At 31.8% G+C, this 27,032-nt stretch overlaps 1 protein-coding gene and 1 long non-coding RNA gene across 4 annotated transcripts; both read right to left on the minus strand.

The window, feature by feature from the left end:
* Positions 1–4,557, minus strand: LOC132719853 (uncharacterized). Its single transcript, XR_009624276.1, has 2 exons — positions 2,635–4,557; positions 1–2,542 (listed from the first exon to the last, which is right to left on the minus strand). It is a non-coding gene; the product is annotated as an uncharacterized LOC132719853 (long non-coding RNA).
* Positions 4,558–5,639: 1,082 nt separating this feature from the next.
* LOC132719833 (actin maturation protease-like) lies at positions 5,640–27,032 on the minus strand. 3 transcript variants are annotated; one of them, XM_060703770.1, is made up of 6 exons: positions 26,929–27,032; positions 16,821–17,055; positions 16,268–16,339; positions 14,844–14,962; positions 12,110–12,307; positions 5,640–7,790 (listed from the first exon to the last, which is right to left on the minus strand). In XM_060703770.1, the coding sequence occupies exons 2-6, from the start codon at positions 17,039–17,041 to the stop codon at positions 7,237–7,239; spliced, it is 1,164 nt and encodes a 387-aa protein (XP_060559753.1). In that variant the 5' UTR covers positions 17,042–17,055; positions 26,929–27,032; the 3' UTR covers positions 5,640–7,236. The 3 variants fall into 3 exon arrangements, with proteins under 3 accessions (XP_060559753.1, XP_060559747.1, XP_060559761.1); XM_060703764.1 differs by having other exon boundaries at positions 26,899–27,032; XM_060703778.1 differs by having other exon boundaries at positions 26,977–27,018.

Below are 27,032 nucleotides of genomic sequence, written 5' to 3' on the forward strand. Positions count from 1 at the left end.
TAGATTGTAAGCCTTTATTTTACTTGTCTTATATAATTACTTTAACACTTATAACATAAAACATAAATCCATGTATGTAAGTTACAAAAGAAACAAAACAAAAAAGGAATCAACAATCCTCAAAACATGTTTTGTCAAAAGGTTAAGCATTGATCTTGTAGACAACTTAACTAACCCTCTAAATTTTAAGCGAGAAGTATCTTGTTTCTAAATGAATAATGGACTGTTATAAAATACACAGCTGGAAATTTATTAAGAAACGAAATCTGGTTACATGTAAAAAACTGTAGATAGCAAGTCATTGTATCTTAAAAATAAATCAATTTTTCTCTGTACAAGTAATAATGTATATAATTTCCATGTAAAGTTCAATTAAGCTGCAATTAACACTTACATAGCACTTGTTTTTGTTGTTTTTTTTTTTTCTATTTTAGGAAGATCTAATCAAGATAAATAAAGTGAAAGTATCTTATAATCATATTATAATTCTACAGTCTAATCATATTGATAATGATAACAAAGTAAGCCATATAAAAAGTAGAGAAAAAAATTGCATGTATATGTATAAATAATCTATTTCAAAAAGAGAAACTAAAATATTTTCTTACAGTCAAACCTGTATAAAAGATCATCCCGAATAAGAACCACCCTGTGGGTAAAGGTCACTCCTTCTAACAAACCTTCATTGACTTAATAGAACCAAGTAACCTCTTAATAAAAACCACTGGTCTTTAATGTGTATGTTTTGTATCTTGTTTGGGTGGCCTTTGATCACAGGTTTGACTGTATTCATTAATAATAATATATAGAGGTAGTCAAGGAGTAAGCTTAGAAAATCAACCTGCATTGAATATACAAGAGCTATTGTTCCATGCTCAGGTCCTTGAAACAAACTATTTTCAATGTTCTATAAGGGCAATATACTACAGTCTTATAATAGTATATAACCCATATAGAACATTGAAAATAATTTGTTTCAAGTACTTGTAGTTCCATGTAAGGCTGAAAAAAAACATCAGTTTTAGGTGGATCTCAATAGCTACACAAAATTAAAGAGAATATTAAAACATTCAATCTTCTCATATTATGCTTTTAGAGAAACGCGTGCACATTCTTTTAACTCTACAGCTCTATTTTGATTATATTTATTGAGTATATCAATAGTAAATTTGTAAAATATGTAACATCCTATTATATCACAATAGGTTGTATAAATAATTTGAGTTAAATTTGCATCCTCGGTCATATTTGATATTAGTATTTATTGCATAAACTGATACTAAATTTACATGGTAATTAGAGCAACTGACTTCATATAACTAGAGCACTTTAAAAAACAAGCAGGGATAGGAGAATTTGTGGTATTCCAGTATCACAGTGACATACTATGTTTTTACCATGTCTCTTGTGTTTTTACCAAGTCAGTTGTGTTTTTACCATGTCTAAATTAACACTTAATATACCAAGGCAGATAATGAGATTATCAGAGGAACAAAGTCAACATCAATTTCACATATACAGCACTTTTCAAATTTATAAGAAAATATCTGTCTATAAAATCGCAAAAATTAAAAAAAATCTATACAAATGCAAAAACAGGATACAAAAAAAGTGGGGAATAACCTGGTAAGAAAAACAACAAAAATACATACTGTATATTAAATTAAGGTGCTGAAGTTTGGGGTGGTCTGATAATCAAGGTGACATGATTATTGCACTAATCAAGAGTAGGTGATAAATGTTCAAAATAATAATATTACTAGTACATTGTCTATGAATGCAGGTTGTGTAACATATATATTGATCTATCTTTCTCCCAATAATAATAATGTGGGGGCATAGATATATGTATTTTATAGCCAGCCATGCTCATGAAGACCACTATCAGATCAGTCTATTAAGACGGTTTACCAAAAATCATCCTTTAACGTGTAATGTCTACAAATTGAACTGTATACCATAGAAGTCCTTATATAGAAAGGCTTAATATTCAATGTCTATAAAGACAGATCACAGTTTACCAAAGCTGTCTATGTCTATAAAGACCATAGTCATATATGCTTATAATGACCACAGTTGTCCATGTCTATAAAGACCACTGATGTCCATGTCTACAATGACCATAATTGTCCATGTCTTTAAGACCATCATCCTCAATATGTATTTTGGCCACAGTTGTCCATGTCTATACAGAGCATAGTTGTCCTATGTCTATAATGACCATAGCTGTCCATGTCTATAAAGATTATAATTGTCCCATGTCTTTAAGACCATTGTCCTCAATATGTATTATGGCCACAGTTCTACATGTCTATAAAGACCATAATCATCTATTATGCTAATAATGACCAAAGTTATCTATGTCTATAAAGGCCACAGATGTCCATGTATGTGTAGACCATATAAATCTATGTCTATAAAGACCATAGTTTAATATGTCAACAGACAGCAATGATTATCAAGGTCATTGCAAACGGAAACTATAAAGACCAGAGTCAAAAATGTCTACCAATAGCCCTGTCTGTAAAGAACCTAGTTTAACCTATCTAAAAAGACTTTGGTCTATAAAAAACTAAGTAGACCAGAGTCAAAAAAGTCTACCAATAGCTCTGTCTATAAAGAACCTAGTCTAACCTATCTAAAAAGACTTTGGTCTATAAAAAACTAAGTCAATCTCAATGCAAACTGTAGTCAAGAATAACTATAAACACCCTTAGTTGACATTTCTACAAATAGCCCATAGTCAAACATGATTGCAGATAACACTTCTTGTGTTGCCTATAAAATCTTGGCACAACAAAAATGATGTCAAATCTAACATATATGAAAAAGTTAAGTTCACAAATAAGAATGAAAAGACAAAAGTGGTCATTGTTACATCCTTGAATTGCAATGGTGTGTTGTTTCATTAAGTCTTAATCATTTTCTTAATTCCATGATTACACATATTGGCCTTCAAAACATACTGTCATTTTACACTATAATTGAACTAACAATAATGTAGAACAAACAGTCTTCTCTGTAAGCATCAAGAAGCCTGCAAAATTACTGATTTCTGCAGACTTGACCGTAAAACAACGACCAAGATAATGTAGAATTTTCTACAATCAAAAAGGGCCATAATTCTGTCAAACTCCATCTTAGAGTTATGGGCTTTGGAAAGTGAACTTGTAGTATGCAGTCATATAAGTGTGTGAAGTTTCAACCCAATCCTTTCAGTAGTTTTGGAGACACCAACTTGCTCGTAAAAACTTAACGACAGTTCTTCGGATAGTCAAGCTAAAAAAATTAAAATCTCAAACCTTCAACTTGCTACTTTAAACTTAATTGACAGCACTGGATAAATATGTCAAGATGTGATAAGTAAGCCACATTCTTTTTTAAATGGATCTTAATTATGTTAAAATTTCTAAAGGATGAACATATTCCTTTAAATGCTAGTAATACTGTTAAAAAAGTTCTGCAACCTTGGACAGAAAATTTTAAAGGTGACGGCCATATTCTACAATACAATGCCTGTACCAGTGATAATAGAGGACGCAACTTAGGGGTAATGTTAGTAACCCTATAATACCATATAAATATCAAGCAAACAAGTATAAATAAATACATTTTGACATTTAAATTGAAACTTAGTGAGTGTAACAATTCAATTAAATATTAAAAATAAATACAGCAGTAGATTGATTGTCTACAACATACAAAAGATCAAAAGCCAAAATGTAAAATAAATAAATAAAGTGCCTCAGGGTAACAAATGTTATATGTGTACATTTATCACATCACAAATATTGATATACAAATGTGTTTAAAGAAATACAATATAAATACAGAACATTAGCTACATTCAAGCTTTTGCATGCTTTTCCTGAAAATTTATTGTAATGAAAAGATATAAAGGTTAATCTGAGTGCAAATGCAAAGAAAATGCTTATAACATAAAGTAAAACATTACTTAGTACACTTTCAACATAGAGATTTATCTTGTAATCTTTTTAATTGCGGTTCTCTTTAAACAAAAAAAAACAACAACAAAAACACCAATTCAGCCATAATTTTGCATATTCCTTTTTCATTTTATCTAATTTCACCTTGTATCTGGGGACTTTAATTCCAATAATCATAGGTGAACTTATTCTGGCAAGCATTTTTCTTCCCTGAATAATTTGCAATATGAATATTAGAATCATTGATGTATGCTCAACAATACAAAGCTAAAACTGTGTCCTAATTATGCAAAATAGTGAGGAAATCTATTTTTAGCATCAGTGACCCTGACAAAATCTACCTGAATTCCCATTCTAGGGTAAAAGTCAATGGAAAATAATAATGCACCATTAAAATTTCATTCTATGAGTTAACATGCTAACAAATGTGAATGTATGAATATGAACAAATTGCCAACAGTTACTACAAGCTCTGTCAAAATTTCTGGGAGTATAATAAAATGAAAAATTCTATTTTAATAATTAATGAGACAATGTACATATAATATGCAATACTGTATGTGTAGAAATATTCGCAGGCTTCAAATTTTCGCGATCTTCGCGGTGACATTCGATCTACACCAATAATTTCTTAATAGTCATATTTTCGCGCTTCTATAGAACAATTTATATCAGTGTGTGATATGCTTTCACACTTTTAATTTGAATCTTTACTGAGTAATTGTGTTTTGTTTTTTCCAAGTTATTCATCATATAAAATAGTTTACTTTATGTTTGTGTTTTTTAATTGTTTGTTCAGAAAAACCAAAACATGATCTGATCAGATGTCAAGACGTATATGACGCAAACTGTGAAAAATTATGCACGTTAACGGGCATTCTTTTGTTTGCTATAATCTGTCCGCTAGATAATGTCTTTTTTTCTGTACAATAGAGTATTGTTTGACACCTGGTATTGAAAATAACTGTGAACTCCAATGATGATTTCAGTAATTTTCTTTTTTTAACCTGAGTGGTCTACGCGAATTTATGATTTTCGGCAGTCACCTCCGCGAATTCAAAATAGCGCGAATATTTGTATAGACCCCCAAAGTGGACCTTTCCGCGAAAATTTGCTTCCGCGAATTTAAATACACATACAGTATTTCTAAATATGGAAAATGTTTTGAAAATATGACATCATTAACAATCAATGAAAGAAAGATAGATTTGATTTCAACAATTTGTTTTACTTTCACGGACAATGTTATTTTGATACTTCCACCAATGCTTATCTGTAAAGAATGGTTTGATTGCATGGCTAAAAACAGCTTTCTCTGGAAATTCGAATCACAATGCAAGTGACACATATACAATGGTTATCAGATCTACATGTAAGAAATAAGTAGATCTAAACTTAAGTCAGATTGTGACAGTCCCGTCAGTACAGAGTAGTAGAAGTACAGCTGGTGCTTTGACTAAAGCACTTTGACATCAAAAGAGCGTAACTTAAATCTTAGATCAACTGATAACATGCCATCTCACAGATTGCCAAGAAATATTAAACATTTGATATGTAGTTTTATACTGATCCTTAAGTATCACTAAAATTATGGTGCAAAACTATTAATTAAGATATTAAAAAATATAAATATTTGTGGGGTTTCTGTGAGCAAGAAATCAAACATCTTTGCTGAAAAATATAACTTTTGTAAAAAAAATCTTGTTGCTATAAAAAAAAACAAATCTTTAATTCAAAGCCAATATTCTTGTACAATGTATCAAGTCATCCTCTGTTTAATATCAACACACAAAAATACTGTGTAAAAGCTTGAAATTACATATATAGCACAAAACATAAATAGAAAACAACTTCTGTATCTTCACACATAACATATTTACATATATCTAAAAATATTGAACATTTTTTTTAATCATTATAAATATGTTTATGAATATAATTTACCAAGCACCATTGTTTTAAGTGTGAGTTTCACACAACTTTTTGAACCATTTACAATGTGTTATTGTCACAAAAATTAATACACAGAAAAAAGAGAGCACATTTACATAATTAGTTCTGACAAAATTTACATGATTAGTTCTGACAAACAAATTTCACAAAAAAAAATCAATTTGTAAAAATAGAAGAAAAAAAGAATATCATTGATTCAAAATTTGTCTATTTAAAAAAGCAATTAAGATCAAGTAAATGAACAAATAAATAAAGCGAATCAATAATAAATCCTACATTTCCCAAAGGTAATAACCAACAAACAATTTATTTGTCACAAATCTACCTATTTTATATTGTCACTTCTTACTGACAAATCTGTCAAAGCATTTTATTGTACTTTGTATGTAATGTAAATGTATATACAACCAAATTACCACCACAAAAATATACATACAAGTATTCTGCCTAGACAATAATGACTTACTTATCAAGAATAAAATAAATCAAATATTTCCTTGAAATCAGAAATAATTGCAAAAATAACATTGAAATTAAGGCTCGAAAACAGAGGTCTTATACATGCTATACTGTTCTTGACTTTTACCATGAATGTAAGCAATTATATTAGATTGTTGAGATTGGAACTACATCTATTACTTATTAAAATGGCTACTTATAGATGGTTGATATATTGTAATCTACTGCATTGTATCTGGTACACATCAGCACCTAGCTAGAAACACTAATTAAATTAACAGATCGGCCTTAATTATGAAACAACAAATGTATTTCTACCCTTTAATATTTTCTTAAAATTTACTCTAAAAATATGCTCCACATTTCTAGAAGATTTGGAACTGATTCCGTAATTAGAAATTCAAACTTTTCTGAAAACTTCAATTCAGTTTGCTAAGTTAATTTCAACATGAAAGTCTGAACTATAGTTTTTTCTACATCACATAGTCCTAAATTAATATATTCAAGCTAAATTTGTATTCAATAAAATCTTCTTATTTTGATACTTCAGTACAAATTCTAAATACAAGCAACTTAAATGAGTAACAAATCAAGCCCAACACATTAAATGCCTTGCTACATTCGTTCTAAACCTTTAAAAAAATTTATTAACCTAACCAGAGGGCTTTAGGAAACAATAATAGCACTGAGAAAAAAGTTATCTTAGTACTGCTTTGAAACCATCACAATTTTATGTCACTGCTACTAGTAAATTTACTGATTTAGGTGATATACTGACTTCAACAGATGTCACAATTTGATAGCTACATTGTATATAATGCTGTAAAGAATAGGCAGCTCTAGTGTTATAGACCTGAATGTATTCATGCTGATATTTTCATTTCTTTACATGCAGTACTACCACTTTCCCACACAGCTCCTCTTCAATTCCTTTCTCTGGGAACATGTAACTTTCACCATCCTCAAACCGCCCTGGATCTATCTCTATCAAGTTACAACAACTTTCTACAAGAGTTTTTGCATTCCAAATTCCAGTATGCTTACTTTTCCCTTGTTTGGCATACACCAGTATATAGGAGGCGGCCTCTAGAGGGTTTCTACAAGCACCTGCCTTAGTCACTTTATCATGAGACAGATTGCCAACATCATGGGTTAACTTTGTACTCTCTACCGCTGGAGGATGACCTGGTTCCGCTGGAAGAGTTCGCGCTGAAATAGCTCGGTTAGGAATGGCACCTCCAGGCCGTGCTGGAACGTTTGCTGACAATGCCCGTGGAGTGACATTTGGCTCAGCCGGAAGAACCCGATGTGTTGTGGAAGGTAAAGGTGCTGTATCGCAGTGATACAAATTAGAAAATTCTGGATCTTTCTTTATTGAATCATCTCTAAATTTGTTTAGCACTGATGTGTCATTCATTGCTGCAAAGAAACCTGCAAAAAGAAAGAATGGAAATGTCAATATTTTTGTTCATGTTCATTTCACAGTGTTATTGACATTAATGTCATGACTTTGCTACCAGAATCAAGCTACATTTAAGCTGGCATATCCTTGCAGAACAATCAGATTATACTTCAAGCTGTTTAATTTTATTATCTTAATGATAAAAATCTTAAAACAAATCTTTTACAAAGGTCTGTTTATAATTTATAGCAAAGCAAGTTCATTACCGGTACACAAATTTTGCAGGTTAAAATTTGCTTTAAACATTTCATAATTTTCTTAATCTTTTTTTTTTTTTGGTAGAAAAATTTGTAATAATCTAACATGATGATGTTTGCATAGAAATGTTATACACGTCTCCCAAAGTCTTAAAGTCAAATGTCACTTGAATGAATAAAGTCAATAAACATCAAAAGTTTTCACTGTTTGTTGAATGGTTTTGAAAAATTGACTAACTGTACAATTGGGCTCATCTACCATGAAAAATGAAGAGTGTTGATTAAAGAAGCTTTAAATTACTGAGCAAACAAAACTGGATAGTGGTTCAAAAAGTTTCAACCAAGCTTCAAACTTTTTGCACAATTAGGCTTTCTTGAATAATGTTTAAACTTAACAAAAATAAAATAATTAACAACAAGAGCTGTCCGTAAGACAGCGCGCTCGACTTTTTTATTGCTTGCCAATAAAAAAAGTTTTGGCAGTAAAAGGCAATACAAGAATCTCTGTATTTTTAAAGTGAACAATGGCCATGAGCATTAAGATATTTAGTGAAGAATTATTTTACTGAATTGTGTGATACCCTTGAACACTGCAGCAAAGTTTGAAATGTTTAAGTCAAAAGAGGGCTGGTAAGAAAGAAAAAAAAACTGAGTTGAGCCTATGTGTTCTGTCCGTAGCTGGTCACTTGTCCACCAATCAAATAGGCGAGATAAAATGTGAAATATGCATATACTACTGATTTTAATTTCAAGTACAAAAAGAGAAAAATAACTAGTTGTTTGATACCCTTGAATATTACAGCAATGTTTATATGACATAATTTATGGTAAAGTGAACAAGTGGATAGGAATGAATTTTTTTAGATTTTTTAAGTTTTTTAGTGCTTGCCTATAATACAAAACATTGACAGTTAAGGGCCATAATTCAAATAAAATCTTTGACAGAATTACCTTCTCCTGGACATGTTTGGGAATCATGATTGTAAACAAGTATTCCAACTTTCAAATTAATATCTCAAACAGTTCAGTCAAAAAGTGGACTGGTACTAAAAACTTAACCAAGATTCTAAGTCGATAAAAGGCCTTAATTTTTAAAACAAATCCTTGACAGAGTTACCTTCTCTTGCGTACAGATGGGGGTAATGATGTGAAATAGCATTAAAAGTTTCAAAGCAATATCTCAAAGGGTTAAGGCAATAAGTGGATTTTACCCATATTCAATGTATTTTCTAAGTCAAAAAGGGGCATAATTCTGTCAAAAACCTTGACAGAGTTATGTCCTCTTGTCTGTTGATGCAGGTCGTGATGGTAAACAAGTATGGTCAGTTTCAAAGCAATACCTCCAATGGTTTTGAAATAAAGTGAGGTGGTACAAAAAACTTAACCAAGCTCAATACACTTTCTAAGTCAAAAAAGGGCCATAATTCTGTCAAAAACCTTGACAGAGTTATGTACTCTTGTCTGTAGATGGAGGTTATGATGGTGAACAAGTATGGTAAGTTTCAAAGCCATACTTGTAATACTTCTGAAATAAAGTGGGGTGGTACGAAAAACTTAACCAAGGTGTGACGCCAGGATAATGTGTCATATATAAATATTGACACAGCTTTTTAATAAACTCACAATGGTTAACACAATAAAAAATCTTAATATTTATCAAGTTTCAAGATAAAATAGGACAGTTTGTTACGTCTACATGTACATTTTAATATTGAGTAAGATAAAAGCTTAATTTCTTCAAAATCATTCAGTTTCATGGACACTAAATTTAATAACTATGATGTACACAAGAAATTTACAGGTACATCAATTGGAAAATGATATATTTTGAGGACAGTATGAGAAGAAAATTGAAGGATTAGAGCAAAAATATTTTTTGTAAAAACTAGTGTCATTTAAGAAATCATAATTTTCACAGAAAGTGAAATGTTGGTGAAGCAGTCAAATGGCATTAACTGGCGGATAGCAGAATTCACAAAAAAAATGTTGATGTTCAAACTTGGAGCAGTCAAACAGGATCTAGAAAATTCCATAAATATGACGACTTCTGTTGAATAGAAAAAGCATAAAGAATATTATTTTTCTACATTTTAACTAGTAAATCTTTGGACAGTAAAATCCATACTGTATAGATTTCCATTAAAAATCTTTAAGCTTTTAGCTTTATTGAACAGGACTTCATGTGATGAAATTTGAGAGAGGATACTTTTTTACCTTTATTCATTTCAGTGTTAATAAGAAGTTTTAATTTTTACAATGGGAAATATCTTGTCAAAGAACTGTAGAAACAACCTTAAACTGTTCTTAAATGATGTTTTCAAAAATGAATGTGTTTTTACAATAGATGAAGAGGAAGTAGAATTTATACAGAATGGGATAGAGTTTTGTGTTCAAAAGATTGTCGACATTTTACATGAGGAGAAATTTTGTTTGGATCATGGTCCACAGCAAGATGTTTATTCATTAAAAGAGGTTTATTTCCCTATTAAAATGGACAGAGATGTTGATAAGCTTTTATATGGAAATATTCCTTTTGTGAGAAGTTCTATAGTAAAAGTGGGAAGTTTCTATGAAGAAACAAAAAATAAATATCCCAATGAGTTTGACTTTATAATTTATCTATACTGTTTGAAGACAATTCCGTCAAAGACACTAACATACAATTTTCTGGACATTTTCAGACATTTAACACAAAAATATGCGCAAGTTTTACAGCACAATGAAAGACCTAAAAATCACCACAAATGTAGAAGAAATCTGAGATTTGATCAAGTATTGAAGCAACATGGTCCTGCTACAAAATTACAGTTTCTTTACACAAATGAGGGTGGGAGTGAAACCATTATACATGTAGACCTTGTTCCAGCAATAAAGATAGTACCATGTAATCCTGAATGGATTGATCTCAAACCATTTCTTAAGCATGTATTAAAAACAAAAAGTGTAACATATACACATATAGACATTGTAGATTGGAGTTTCTCTTTCACAGAAACTGAAGTTCATTTTGTGAAAAATATTTTGTCAGCAAATCATGTAAAAATATACAGGATTCTTAAATATATCGTAAATGGGCATGGTGATGACAAAAGTGATGATTTCAAAACTAAGAGTGGATATCATTTAGACTTTCCCTCTTACTTCATAAAAGTTATGATGATATATCATCACTATGAATGCAAAAATAACTATGACGATATTGATTTGTGCTTCTTACAAGTGATTGAAAAAATACTCCACCTTGAAGAACCTCCTTCCTTCTCAGATTGTGGAAAATTTTATTTACATATATTTTCTATCTTACCACTTTTCAAAGATGCTTATAACTATTTTCAAATGGTACAAGAGTCAGACTGTATATACGAATATGATACATTCAAAATTAATCAGTCAATATCCCAGCATTTTGTTGACTTGGATATCCCAGATGATGATCATGAGATGGAACTGGGGCTTGATGGGTGGCGGGTTGTAGGTGAACGACATGTGACAATTTTCTCAACTTTCCATGCTGCTGCATTAGTTACATAGTATACATGTATAGATTATCAAAACAATACATCAGCATTAAGACTACACATGGATATTATGTTTAACATCAGAAGAAGAAACATTTTATGCTTGGATCATTGGACTCAATGTGTAATTAGGCTAAGATGACACTGATCATAATTGATGGAACAGTGAATATACAGAACATACAATAAAAGAAACATGACAGGAATATATTATCTTAAGGTGTTATATTATACAATTATTGAATAGTGAGCCATTGAAAATAATGTGTAATTATCATACATATAGATATGGCATAATAAACATGTTATGTTTACATGCTATTTTAAGAATAAATCAATATGTCTGATTGTCATATTATTTTAGGGAAAATTACAAAATAAGTATAAACTGAATAGTCAATAGTGTTGACTATGATCAGATGGCAAGGATCACCGGCTGATCTTGGTCTGCACTGGCTGCCTGGGTAACAGTTACCACAAAAAAGAAAAAGGAATTTGCCAAAATCAAGCTCACTGCTCATTTTCATTGTAAAATATCCCTGAAATAAAAAATACTAACATGAATTAACATACCTGTGACTAGAGCCCAATGAGCCTTATGGCCCTTTTTTAGAACTGGCACAAAATTTTTATCCGGATCATAAGGAACAATGAGAATATCTCCTCGAGCAAGACAGTTTAGGAACTCCCACTTGCCACCTACATCCCTGATATCTAAAACACTTGATTTACATCCATAGGCATCTGATGCTAGCTTTTCTAAATTTAATGCTGAAATATAGTTATCATCATATTATTAGAATTATGTTTACAGTAACAGGAAAAATTTCTGATTTACGTTTTGAACGATCATAATAGATGAAATTCATTTCACATGTAGGCACAGTAGTCAGTAGTGATACTAGTACATTTTTCTATGGTATTATCATTAACAGTACTTTATCCCGATTTATGTGAAATTGTTTAGCTGTTTTTATATCATTTTCAACACATTTTTGGTCATATCCCCACAAATAGTCCACCTAAAAGCTTTCCTGAAAACTTAACCAGTAATTACCAATTTCACTCCAAGTGACTGATTACAAATAACACATGAGCCGCGTCACAGCAAAACCAACATAGTGCCTTTGCGACCAGCATGGATCCAGACCAGTCTGCGCATCCGATAAGTCTGATCAGGATCCATGCTGTTTGCTATCAGTTTCTCTACTTGTTATAGAGTTTGTCCTGATCAGACTGTGCGGATGCGCTGGCTGGTCTGGATCCATGCTGGTCCCAAACGCACTATGTTGGTTTTGTCATGGCGCGGCTCATATGATTTCTGAATAAGTGGTGAGAGGCAAATGACCATTACCAAGAACGGGCACCTGAGTAGAACCACAGACATTCCGTAAGCTAGCTGGATAGCTTTCTCACATCAAAGAATCCAAAGTCCCTGTCAGGATTCGAACCCACAGCAGTGAGGGGCAAGTGGTTTGAAGTCAACGACCTTAACCACTTGGCCACGGACGCCCCCAAAATAGTGAGCTAAAAAAGTTTAAAATATCAGAAGAGAATGAACAACATTAGAAAATTTATGTTACTTGTCATGAAAAATAAGTTATATCAATTGATCAAACCCAATAGAGCAAATTTTCTCTTTTCATAATAAGTAAATCAGGTAACTGGGTTGGTCATTGTCAGGCAATGTCCCTACACTGCCAGGTTAGTGTTCTGTTTCAGCACAAAATGGCCACGGATATGTCCAAGTTGCAGTGTTGGGCTTTTTAGCCCAAATTTTATCATCTTAATATCTCTGCAGAGCGGGGGCTTTGCCAGGAGGTTTAAAAACCCAAAAGCAAAGTCCCTGCTTTTCCTGGGGGACTTGCCCCCCTTGGCCGGGCTAATTTTGACCCCAGGGCTGTTATTTAAACAAACTTGGTAGACATTCACTAGAAGATGTTTCATGTTTAATATCTAAGCTCTAGCTATTTAAGTTTTTGAAAAGAAGATGCTTTTTTTATGGTTTTTACTATATACATATAAGGAAATTCAATGACCCCCTAGGGCGGGGCCAATTTTGACCCAAGGGCTTTTATTTGAACAAGCAAATTCGTTGAATTTATATCAACAACTGAAGACATAAGGCTTTATTTATATATTAATCATGGCATAAACAGTTATATTCTTTGAACTTGATAAATATTCAGGGCAATAACAGAGCCATAACTTTGTGTTAAATAGTAAAATCTGGAAATGCCAATGAGATGTATGCATACTATATAACTAATCAAGGGCCATAAATCTGAGTTATAAGTATCTGACTGGAACAAGGTGACTATATGCACATCTCCTCTTAGTATCCCATAAAGTTTCATTGAATTCCAGCCAGTAGTAGCAGAAAAGTAGCGAGGAAACAAATATTTTTCTATATGGATACTGCATAACTAATCAAGGGCCATAACTTTGAGTTAAAGTGTCTGACCGGAACAAGCCGACGATATGCGCATCTCCTCTTGGTATTGAAGGTTCCCATAAATTGTCGTTGAATTCCAGCCAGTAGTTGCAGAGAAGTAGTGTGACGATTTTTACTCTATATGCATACTACATAACTAATCAAGGGCCATAACTCTGAGTTAAAGTGACTGACCGGAACAAGCCGACGACATGCGCATCTCCTCTTGATATTGATGATTCCCATAAAGTTTCGTTGAATTCCAGCCACTAGTTGCAGAGAACTACTCCGGAAACAATTTTTACTCTATATGCATACTACATAACTTATCAAGGGCCATAACTCTTAGTTAAAGGATCTGACCGGAACAAGCCGACGATATGCGCATCTCCTCTTGATATTGATGATTCCCATAAAGTTTCGTTGAATTCCAGCCAGTAGTTGCAAAGAACTACTCCGGAAACGAAATTCGGACGGACGGATGGACGGACGGACAACGCCAAAACTATATCCCCCTCCCGATTCCATCGGCGGGGGATAACAAAACTTGGTAGACACTCATAAGAAGATGTTTCATGCCAAATATCTAAGCTCTAGCTCATTGAGTTTCTTAAAAGAAGATATTTTAAGTGTTTTCTTTTGGATGCCATGGCAAGTGTTGCATGGAATTAAATTCTTTGAACAATTTTTAAAGGTGACCACCAAAGAAACATTCCTGTGAAGTTTGGATGAAATTAGCTTAGAGGTTTATGAGAATATGTCATTTTAAGTAAAAGTTTATGGCTGGACGCCAGACGAAAAGCGATCACAAAAGCTCACCATCAATTTGTGACAGGTGAGCTAAAAAACGATAACAAAACATAAACAACTTACATGAGAATATTTCTCCTTGTTTGGAGAATCCCTGACTTTGACTGGCCTCTGACAATTGTTCCAATGTTACATCTTTATTTAATATGGAATTTGCCATAGCTAAGGCAACCAGACCACACCTGTTGTAACAAATTTAGTAATATTATGATATTATAATCTTTTTTTACAAATGTTAAATTTCATTATTCTAACTAAGATACATATAGGACTATTAACTGATAGAAAACTACATATAAATATCATAAGATAGAAAGTATTATTTTCAAGTTATCACAAATGGTGACCATATCCTGGATTTTTATAATAGCTGTATCACTTATGATTAAAATCTCATTTCAAAACAACATGTATTTCCGACAATATAGAGTATTATTTGGCAATATTGACCTGATATTGATTAATTTTCAGGAAGTTTTGGGTTAGTTTCTGTAATTTATTATGATTAACACATTGGTTTTTAATGCTATCGGGTAATATAGTTCTCCATACATGTACTTCAATCCTTGATCATGGCTAAAACTCTTAGTGATCAGTAGGATAAAACTGCATATGTGTAGCTTCAAATTTGATTTGTCAACAAACAATTTTCAATAGTTATGTAAAGTCATAAGTCATACAAGGAGTGATTAGTAATAAAAACTAGAACTGTGTCCAAAGGACATGGATGCCCCCACTGACAACATATATATGGTATATTGTGAAAAATCAACAAAGGGCCATAAATCTGTTAAATTTGGTCGCAGCAAAAATTCTTTCCTTTACTTCCATCTACACATTAAGGTTGTTCATCCCTGGAAGTTTAAGCAAAATCCGCCATCCGGTTTAAGAGGAGTTGCATTCACAAAATTTCTATATGGTATAAAGTGAAAAAATCAACAAAGGGCCATAATTGTGTTAAATTTGGTCGCAGCAAAAATTCATTCCTTTACTGCCATCTACACATTAAGGTTGTTCATCCCTGGAAGTTTAAGCAAAATCTGCCATCCGGTTTAAGAGGAGTTGCGTTCACAACATTTCGGGATGTACGGCCGGACGGACAAGTGCAACGCTATATGCCCCCCACTTTGTGGGGGCATAAAAACCTACAGTGGTCAAGTTCCTCAAATACACATGGTATCAAAAATAAGTCAAAGAAAATCATGTTTCATCAATATTTGAACCTACAACATTCAATTTGAAACTGAAAGACTAACACCTTTCAACTAAAGCTAGCAAGACAATTTGATGTTTACATATACATGTACATGTATATTGTACCATACATTAAAATCTCTATGATTTACTTTGGAATCCAATAATTACTTACAAAAGGTCATTTAATATTCAAATGTTTCAGGTCAATATTGCTTATATAAACAATAAATCATATATATACTTATTTATAAAACAATGCTATTATTCTATAGTAATTCAAAATGACTTACTGTGGACCTGACTGTATCACTGGCTCGACTTTTCTTTGGTATGAAACACATACATAGTTTTCTAAACTATCTCTGCAAAAATACAACATAAATACATTTTGTATATTGTTTAAATAGATCCACTTCTGAAGTTTTGCTTTAGATATTCAAAACAGTATAACCACGTTTGAAGTTTGAACTACATAAAGTATGTATATGAAATCAAGTTCTGAGATGTCACAAATAAAATACGGGTTAACAGACAGGTTAGTGTCCTGTTATTCTGCACAGATAAGCCCAATGGTAGTTGGGCAGTTGTGGTAAAGGCTTGTCATGCAAGCCCTAAGTGCTTGAAATATTACATGCTCATGACAAATATTCTTATACAAGTAATTGTTTTATGTATACTGACTTTTACAAAATAGGTTTCAGGTACTTGGTCTGAAATCAACATCATAATTATTTAAATTCAGGTTAATTTATATGATGAAAAACTGTTATTATGACAAAAATTACTTTTATTTCCCATAATTATGGTGTACTATATGTATAGAAAAACAGGTAAATGACTTACGGAATTGCACTACAAGCATATCTATATGCCCTTTGACCATCACTCTCTGGATCATTGTTAAAACTGGAAAATGAAACATCTGTTGGTATACCATTAGAGTTAGAATGAACCGCACTCCTTGAGAATGGTGGTGGAGGTGGTAGAGGTGCGACCGGAGGTGGGGTGAACAATGTAGGTGAGCACACCGACTCATCATCTATTTCACCAGACAATGATGACATTCTGTATTACTTTCCTGTAAATGTTAGGAGAAAATATGCATTAGATAAAACATATTCCTTTTATCAATATTTAATCACATACATAATTCTTGACCTCTTTCTATGCATTTAAAACACAGTCACTATAACATGGCACATGCTGTCCTCCAAAGCTTCATGGTATTGTCATAAATATAGAGTGCTTAAGTTATAGATTCCTTCTGAATTGTCCTAGAAAAAGTTTCCTTTGGATTATAGGCTCTTGGTATTCAGTGCCACCATAGAATTATGGTTAATGAGACAACTTGTGTTTGTAATGCATACATGTATGGGCATTTTATCACTTAAGTATATATGTATCTTACTTAAATTAGTATTATCAACTTTAAATGACTTTAAAGTAGCACCAGTGTTTGATTCAGTCTACTTTTTAAGAATATTTATGAAAAGTAACATTTATTGTAACAGTTTTGAAAATATTTTTTATATTTCTCAAGTATGGTTGCTAAGAAACTATTTTCAAAGCCTTTCTTCAAGTTCAACTTACATTTACATGTATTCAGTATATTCAGCATTAAGTCAATTCGAACAACAACAAAAATGCAACAATTGCTTGAAAATTTTATGTACACAGTATTTACAGTAAAGGTGTATAGGTCAATAATGGAAGATCTGTTATAATATAGTATTATACTATATTAATAATTCAGGATATAACAGATCTTCCATTATTACTATTTAGTATCATATGAGAATACAACAATGAACAATTAGAATGTATGGATTTTAATGGCAAGTTCAAGATAAATGATCTGATATTATCAGATATGACATAGATTTTATTTAGCAGCTTTTAAATAGTTTCTTGAACAAAATCTTATTATTCATCATATAAATGTTCATACTAAAATCTCTTAGACCTCATTCAACTTTTTTTTTTTTAAATTAAATATACATATAATATATGTATAATATAGGAACATGAAAATGATACATTTCTATTGATTTTTGTTTGCTATCATTACATATTTCATACTAATAATTACATATTTTAACCAAATGGCTATCTGCATTTAACAACATCATGATTCCAGAAAGTGACAAAAACAAAAGATGTAGAACAGCAGGTTTAATAATTATTAATAGTTCATTATTATTATTATTATAGACAATGAAATATACTGAAAGAGCTTTATATATAGTGGTCTAATCAACACTCAGCTTTGACCAATGCTTGGCACAAATATAATGATTCACAGAATATCTTTCTAAATAAAACTATAAAACTGAAAATCATTTAACTTTCATTTTATTATTCTATCATCTACAATTTTAAGGTTCTTTAAAATTCTTGCATGGTCACATGACCCTTTAGCAGCAGACAAAAGGGGAGTAAGTTTAGCCGATAGAATGTCTGCATTTTGGCTGCTTTAAACGGGCACAGTATTATGTATAGGTAAATTTAGGCTACAATGTATAAATTAAACAAATTTAAAGAAATGTTCATAAAATTTTGTGTTTTTGTATTCTGTTTACATTTGAGAAATTATACAAACACTTTTTTTATAAACACAAAGTCCAAATAGATGGCCTAGTTCTATTTTTAGTGCAAACACTGTAGAACGTCATGCTAGTTTACAATGAAACCATAAATTTCAAGAGCATAGAATACTAATGAATAAAAGAATTTACTTTCATAAGAAAGTTATCAATTATTGTTATATTTTGTTGTTTATCATAACAGATATGATATCTATTAGGATTTTCATCTGAACATTGGGCTAATCACCTCATATATTATTTGGAATTGATATTGATTTGCCCAACTGACTGTCCCCCCCATAATGACTTGCCCCACTTTAGTGAAGATTCGCCTCACTTCCTAATAATCATTTAAGACATAATTTAAATTACTGAAAGTAAGAAATAATAAGATTAAAATGTATGTTTTTGGTATATTTGAATTACTTGTAAAGTAAAATGTTCTTTGTAATCTATCTGTAAGAACGAAATTTGACATTTTAACTGTTGGGTTGCCAACATCAATCTAATTTATAATCTTTTCTCTGAAAGTTAATAAAAATATACAAATGAGATTACTAAATATTTTTCGTACTTAATATCTTTCTTCAAAGCAAATGTTATGATCAAAATAATAAAAATAAGAAATTATCCCAAATGATAATATATATGTTTTTCAATTAAAATGAATAAAAAATGATTATAATAAAATGGCGCGAATAATCACTAAGCTGTGGTGGATTGTCCCTAAAGTGAGGCAAAGGGTCACAAAATGGGGGGGGGGGTAGTTTTGGGGTGAATTGTCAGTGGGGAAAACTTCCGGTTCCGGTTAAGATGGAGGGAAAATCTAGAGAGAGAAAGCATAATTTTTATCTTGTTAAATCCTTTCTGGTGGTGAATTTGGTGTAAAAGATCCATGTGTTTTTGACTGATAAAACGTTTGTTTATCATATTAAGAGGTTTCTAGTGTGAAATGGTATCCCAATCACCAAACAGTAAAAGCTGTGCGCAGTGTGAAGCCATATTTAAGAAATCGCACAAATCAATGAATTGTCAAATATGTAACTTTTGGTTCTGTCTGGAATGTAGCCACATTTCCAATAAATTGTATGAGGCGTTAAGACATGAACCTGTAAAAAATTTGCCTTTCAATTGTGATGGCTGCACACGGGTTATACCAAGACTAACTGAATTTGAATCAACCCTTAGTAAACAAAATATCAAATTACTTGATTGTGAGAAGAAAGTTAATGCTTTGAAAGATGATATTGAGAAAATTGTTGAATTAAAGGTAGAAAATGCTATAGTTGAGTTCAAGGAAAGAGAACAAAGGAAATGTAATATATTATAGTTCATAATGTGCCTGAATCTGGAAAAAAGGAAATTGATGAACAAAGTCTTAGGGATATATTTAGAATTGCTCAGTGTTCAAATGTGAAAATTGATAGCTTTGTGAGATTGGAAAAACCTGGTGCCAAGGCAACGTACCGTTAAAAAGTAAAGTTCACATTGAATCTGTAGATGATAAACACAAACTTCTAAGTGGAACAAGATATTTAAGGGAGAAGAGGAATCATGAATATGCGCATGGGTGGAGTACTTAAGGTGTTTTTAACGCCAGACCAAACGAAGGAAGAGAGATTGAAGAGCATTAAACTGAAAAAGGAACTTGAAAGTAGAAGAAAAATGGGAAATGAACTTTAATGTTGATAAATGTAAGGTGATGCATTATAAATGCCTTATGGTCATGCAAATCCACAAAAACAGTATGTAATGAATAACAAGACTTTATTGGATACTCAAGAAGAATGTGATCTAGGAGTTATGTTTGAAAAAGATCTTAAATTTAGCAAACATATTTCTACAAAGATTAACAAGGCAAATAGTATTTTAGGTCTTATTAACAGGTCCTTTGAGTTTTAAAGGGAAAGACAAGGTTAGAATAAAAAATTGATTTCAGAAAAAGAATACTATAAATAATAAGTCTGCAAATTTTCTGCCGCCAAATAATAATATTAAACGAATGATAACAAAATTTAAATCGTTAAATCACCGATTTCTACAAATCGGTAAGCGCGGCCATGTTTGTGTATTGGCCGTATAAAAACAGGTGCGCGTGATGTCATTTCCCCACATCTTTAGATTCATGATAAATCTAGTTGAATCGTAAGGAATTATTAATATAATAAAGTATTGATCAGACAATTTAATTTTCACAGGAGGTGTAGAGGAGATTTTTTATGGTTCAAAATACGTAACAATAAAAAAAAAAAAAATAATAAAAGATAAAGAAACGTACGGCTAGCCAAAAGTTCTAGCCATACGTGAGTCACGAACGACTAGCCAGGACGCACAGGTCTAGCCGTACGGCAATTTTCAAAATTATATGTAAGTCGAACGTTATAAAATTGTTGATTTTCATGCTTATCATTTGTTGTTTTATTTGTAGGAATTATTAAATCATTTTTGTTAATTTTAAGCACATGGATCGAATAAAAAATTATCGGAGTGGAATAAATAAATAAAAAGAACATTGAATGAAAAAAAAAAAACGGTGAAATACAAAAATAATTACATAATTTTTAAAACAGTAGATAAATATCGAACATAAAAGCACAGTCAATCAATTAATTAGCCTTAATTAAAACCTATCCAGGGACTGACAATAGAATTTTAGAATGCCTTTCACGGAACATGCAAACTTTCCTTGATACAGTACCGTCGGTAATTGTCGCAATTATCAAGAGCCTAACAACAATCATTTTCAGTGTTTGTTGTTTTTTTTTCATATAAAAGGTGTCGAAAATTAAACTTAATGAAACAAAAAAGGATTATTATCAAAAATTTGTAAACTATTTCAATTGGTGTAAATGCAAGCAAAGGCTATTTTTTCTCGACATCTTGCGATGACAAAGATCGATATATATAGCGATCAAGGCGATTAATCTCTAAAAAGTTAACATCCAAAGACAATTAATGCTGTTTCTTGGTTAAAATCCTGGCTTAAAGTCATAAAATAACATATGCATTTTCGACTTCCATAAAATTTTGAAAAGTGCCGTACGGCTAGCCAATACAGCGTGTCCTTGCTAGTTGTACGTGACTCACGTACGGCTAAAACTTTTGGCTAGCCGTACGGGCCCGTACGCTAGCCACTTCCATTATAAAAACCCTACTAAAACGTGTTCTTAATAGTACATATAATTAATTTTTTGCAGTTTGATTCTGACTTTCAAATTTAAAGGTGTGAACATATGTTATAATTGATGTACACATTTCAAAAATATAAGCAACTCTTTTGAAAAGTAAATTGTTAACATGTCTGTCAACGTATGATGCTGCGCATCGTAATCGTAGCCTAATATTAACTGCAGGCAAATCATTTTTATTGGCTGCTCAAAAATCTAATTTGCATAATAAAAATGATAATTTATTCACACAATTGCTGGTTCTTACTACTTATGTCTAATACTGCGCATTGTCCATTTTAATTGTTCCTTATTTGCACCAAATGCTCCTGTCACACTGTGTACTGACGATTTTTATTGCTCCTTTGATCATGCACAATGTTGCCCTGATTGGTTAATCACCCTTGTCAAATATTCTAATGACGAAATAGACATCTATTTTTTTACGCTTCATCAGTGAACTGAATGACCTTAGGGGGAATTCGGTTCCACACCTGTCAAATTATACTGTAGTAAATTACAGCACGTCATAAAATAGCAACACATTTTTTTCAGTTACCAATAATCATTTTAAATATTAAGTAGATTTAAGATTTTTTGTTTTATTGGATTAAATTTACGGTAGTAAAAATGCGTATCTGTCGGGGAAAGGAATTTGGTAAGTAGATAACGTGGAAAAAAGCTTTAGGGAACTGGATAAACCCGAGAATATGCGTAATTATAGGGGAATGGGCAACCTGTTGCTGTTGGTACCAGTTTTGACTGGGTGCCTAAATAACTTTACGGACAGTTTTGTTTTCATACGATATAAGTCTGGCTGCCGATTTCCTGCGCCTTTCTCATTTTTAGCGTCAATGGCGGAAAATCGCATAAAAGTAAATTTATGGTTTATCTTTGAAAATTAAGCAGTCATTGCTTAAATCATGTGGTGGGATCATCAGCAAGCTTGAATATCGAACAAATGATAATTAATGTCCCGGCGTCTTCAATTAATTAATTAAAGCAATTCAGTTCCATATGATGTTTTCATAAATAATATATAATGTACGCAATAAAATTAATAAGTTCTTCATCAAGATATATTTCAGTTGTACCAGCGTGTACACCTATACCGGAAGTGGGTATAACACGTCACAATCTCGGTCTCGTCTGTCTCGCGAGAATGACAGAACGCCAAAATGGCGGCGCCCATGAACTTATTTCTCAAGTAAAAAATAGTGTCTTTAAACACGAATTTCTCTCTTATAGGGTTGATGTCAATAGGAAAACTGTCATGGTTCCTCTTTTTAAATGATGAATATTTATATTAGACAGACATCAATCCATCCATTCTTATTCCTTTAACTTTAAGATGAATACACCTTTGTGAAATTGTACAGCTTTGATTCGTCCTTATGTTGAATTTGCAAATGTTGTGTGGAATCCATATTTAATAAAAGACATATCAAGTCTAGAAAAACTTCAACAAATTCCACATTAAAGCATGATTCTCATAGTCTGATAAATTTATTTATAGGACTGTTGTACTGTTTCAGCTGGGACATAACCCAGGTTTACCTGTAGGATACCTGTAGGATGAATCTGGGCTCTGATGGAAGGGCCAAGCCCTTTTTAAGCCCCTCTTCTTTTGACAATCTTTCAGTACTTCTTCTTATTGCTCTCACCACTTCTATGTTTAATTATATATACTTTTATCTACTTCTGTTCACTCTGCTATACAATAATTGGGCTCATCCGGAAGGGCGATTCAGGCGAAAACTTCGCCGTGTATATTCCAATTTCGCTCTCCCGATTGATCAAAGAGAAGTCAACATCGCCGATAAAATCTTAATTCCCAAATAGTAATTACTTAGCGATGTAAAGAGCAGAGATTGTATCCGCCCATATGACGACCGCTAATTATGATTATCCAATCAGAGCGTCGCTTTATACTACCCTTCTACCTGTAAGCAAAGCGATAGACCGCCTACTCTAAACAGTAAATAATGAGAGCATTGGCCCGAAACGGTATAATTGTGTGATAGTTTTGCGAGTTTAATACGGGATTTGGCGATAATTATAGATTGTTTTTTCCCCCGATTATCTAAACACGTGCAATATTCCCTAATTGATATACGCGATGCACTTCGATGGCGGGTTTTTAACCCGAGTAAAGGCGATGTGCAATGGATTTTTCACGGCTATCACAAAACTGTTAGTCAATTAAAAATAATCAATTTCATTAATGATCAGCGACCGGATTAAAAACTTAATCATAGTTTTGAATGATTTCAGTCTGTTAACATCAATTTTTACTGTAAAATTGTTATGTCGCTCACGTCATGGCTACAAGGCGAAATGCCGAAACCGAGCAACTTAAGAAAGTTACTGATTCTGATAGTTACACCTACGCGAAAATTTAAGAAAGCCAATTTGCAAAAATCTTGCGATTGGTATGTTGTAGACAGTGGGGGTGTTTGGCATTAAATGCCAAATTTGACACAGTTTACGCACGTGGGCACGACATCCCGGCTACACTACATATTGGTCGTATATCATGTAACGTATATAACAACAATTTGTCAGGAAAGAAGTGTTCTTTTTGTTTCAATATACTGGGATCCTACATGTTTACCGGACAATCAGTTTACCGGACAAAATCTATTCTAGTCAAATAAGGCTTTATTTTTTGCTTCAATTAAAAATTCATCCGGTCTGAATCGTACACACACTTTCTACTGCAAAGTAAATAACAACAAAACCACTCTCAGGCAAATATTGTTGATTCAGTTTTTTATTTACTAATATACCCTTTAGTTTACTAGTTATTCCATGACCTGGTCATGCGGGGGAATAATGTGTTCTTCGCATTCCCGAATATTGAGGCCCCTTAATGGGTTATTTAAATTATTTTAGATAGATTTTACTTTTAATTCTTCTCAAAGTTAACTCAGGAGACAATCGTTACATATTTTATGGATAAAAAGTAATTTTAAATTTCGGTCAAACAATATCTTGTTGTTGTCTTTTACAAAGAAATGCAAATTTAAAAACATATAAGGAAACGGGTTATGCCCATGGGAGAAAACTCTACATGAAATGTACAAAAAATAGACTTTATGGTTTTTGCAACATGCTACATGGTGATCAAAAGGAAACTGTATGAAAAAAAAACAGAATTCCATTTGAATATCAAAATGTGTCATACTTTTAAGGATCATGAAGAATCAATACGTTAATTGAGTTAAAAGTGTTTATTTCAATTACACCCCTATATTGGCCTCTTCGTAACAAGCATGGAGCCTGCTGTGTCTATTTTAGTGACATACTGTTTTTTTTCCAGTATCTTAACATTGCCATTAAATAGTCGTAGTTTCCTTGCTTAATTTCAATTTAAGACTTTAAAAAAATTTTGAAACACAATGTCCGGTAAATTGAGTTGTCTACACGATTTTTTTCCTCTTTTAATGCCCTACTTTAAAGACACGTTTCTACGGTCAAATGTTAAATTTTATGTTTGATAAAGGAATGTTTACGTATATTTAGAACCCACAATTATTTGGGTAAAATTTTATTCTTTTTTATTATTTTAAATAAAAGTTACAGCGAAAAAAACATCATATTTTGTCCGGTAATATGTAGGATCCCAGTATATATTTGTTTTAATGTCGTAAATATGACGCTCAGATTAAGATTTATCAATATTGTAAATTTTAAAAAGCATTTTTTATAAAGATATTACCGAATTTAACATTTCATGAAAATAAAGGGAGGTAATTAGAAATTAATTTTCTACAATTTCTCAGTCAATTTTTCAATAAGAAATGTATGTATGTAATTTTAGTGATCAAATATAATGTGCACAAATGTTTGCAGTACATATTTTACATATTCTTTGATGTTTGAAAATTGTTTTATAAGCATAATTATATGCATATAACTGTGACATTACAACAGTTAGGAATTTGAAAGAAATTTCTGTTACCAGAACAGAATAGAACAGATATTATTAATCAATATCCAATGTGACTTCAGTGAGGAAAGTAAAAAATATAAAATTGATTTTATCATCATATCTTTTCTTACACATTATTATCAACAAATCTACATGAAAATATATGAACACTAGATATCAGAAATAATTTTTTTTTATTCATATTTGCAGCTCAAAAACATTTAGATGCCATTGCCAGATCTACTATTAATTAATCTACTATTAATTAATACTACTATTAATTAATCTACTATTAATTAATACACTGGAGAAATATTATATGTGATGTTAATTGTGTTTATATTACAATTAAAGGATGTATAGCCATGCATGTTAATGCATACACATTGGGTTGTTTCCATTCTCCCTAATTTTCGCGAGGAAGTCACTTCTCCCTAAAATTTCCCCCCAGGATGAGCCCTGCAATTAAAACAGCATAATTTTTCAATAAACATTTTAAACTTTATATGGAGTGTCTCCGGTCCAGTGTTGGTCTAGCTTTATTTTAAATTCATAAACACTTTTGAGTCTACCACATTTTTTTTGCAAATTATTCCATGTTTATATTACACGTCTTGAAAACTGATGTAGGCAATGAGTTGTTCTACTACGAGGCATTTCTAGTTTTAAAGTATGTCCCCTTGTTGATGCCGAACAACTAAACAAATTTTCAAAACTACAGTCATCTTAGCCTTTAACTATTTTGAACGTCTGAATCATGTACCCTCTTAATCTACGGTGTATTAGACTTGGCAGTTTAAGCTTTTTAAGACGGTCAATATACATGTATGTCAGATCTTTTAATGATGAAACTAGTTTTGTTGCTCTTTGCTGAAGTTTTTCTAGACTTGATATTTCTTTTATTAAATATGGATTCGACACAACATTTGCAAATTCAACATGAGGACGAATCAAAGCTGTATACAATTTCACAAAGGTGTATTCATCTAAAAATTCAAAAGACCGGTTAATAAGGCCTAAAATACTATTCGCCTTATTAATCTTTGTAGAAATATGTTTGCTAAATTTAAGATCTTTTTCAAAAATAACTCCTAGATCACATTCTTCTTGAGTATCCGATAAAGTCTTGTTATTCATAACATACTGTTTTTGAGGATTTGCATGACTTCAGTAAACTAGAATTTTTTAGCCATGAATCACAGTGAACATTCAAGATATCAATAAACAAAGTTTACCTGACTTAAAAGCTATGAAATATTGCATACTTTTGGTTAAAAATGTCCAACAAATATGTATTTAACTATATTTTGGACCTTTCATTTTTGTTTATCGGTTTCTCCATTGGGAATTGAAAACCTTCTTTAAGGAG

Source organism: Ruditapes philippinarum, unplaced genomic scaffold (assembly GCF_026571515.1).
Source record: "Ruditapes philippinarum isolate M1 unplaced genomic scaffold, ASM2657151v2 ctg821_1_1_1_1, whole genome shotgun sequence".
Lineage (NCBI taxonomy): Eukaryota > Metazoa > Mollusca > Bivalvia > Venerida > Veneridae > Ruditapes > Ruditapes philippinarum.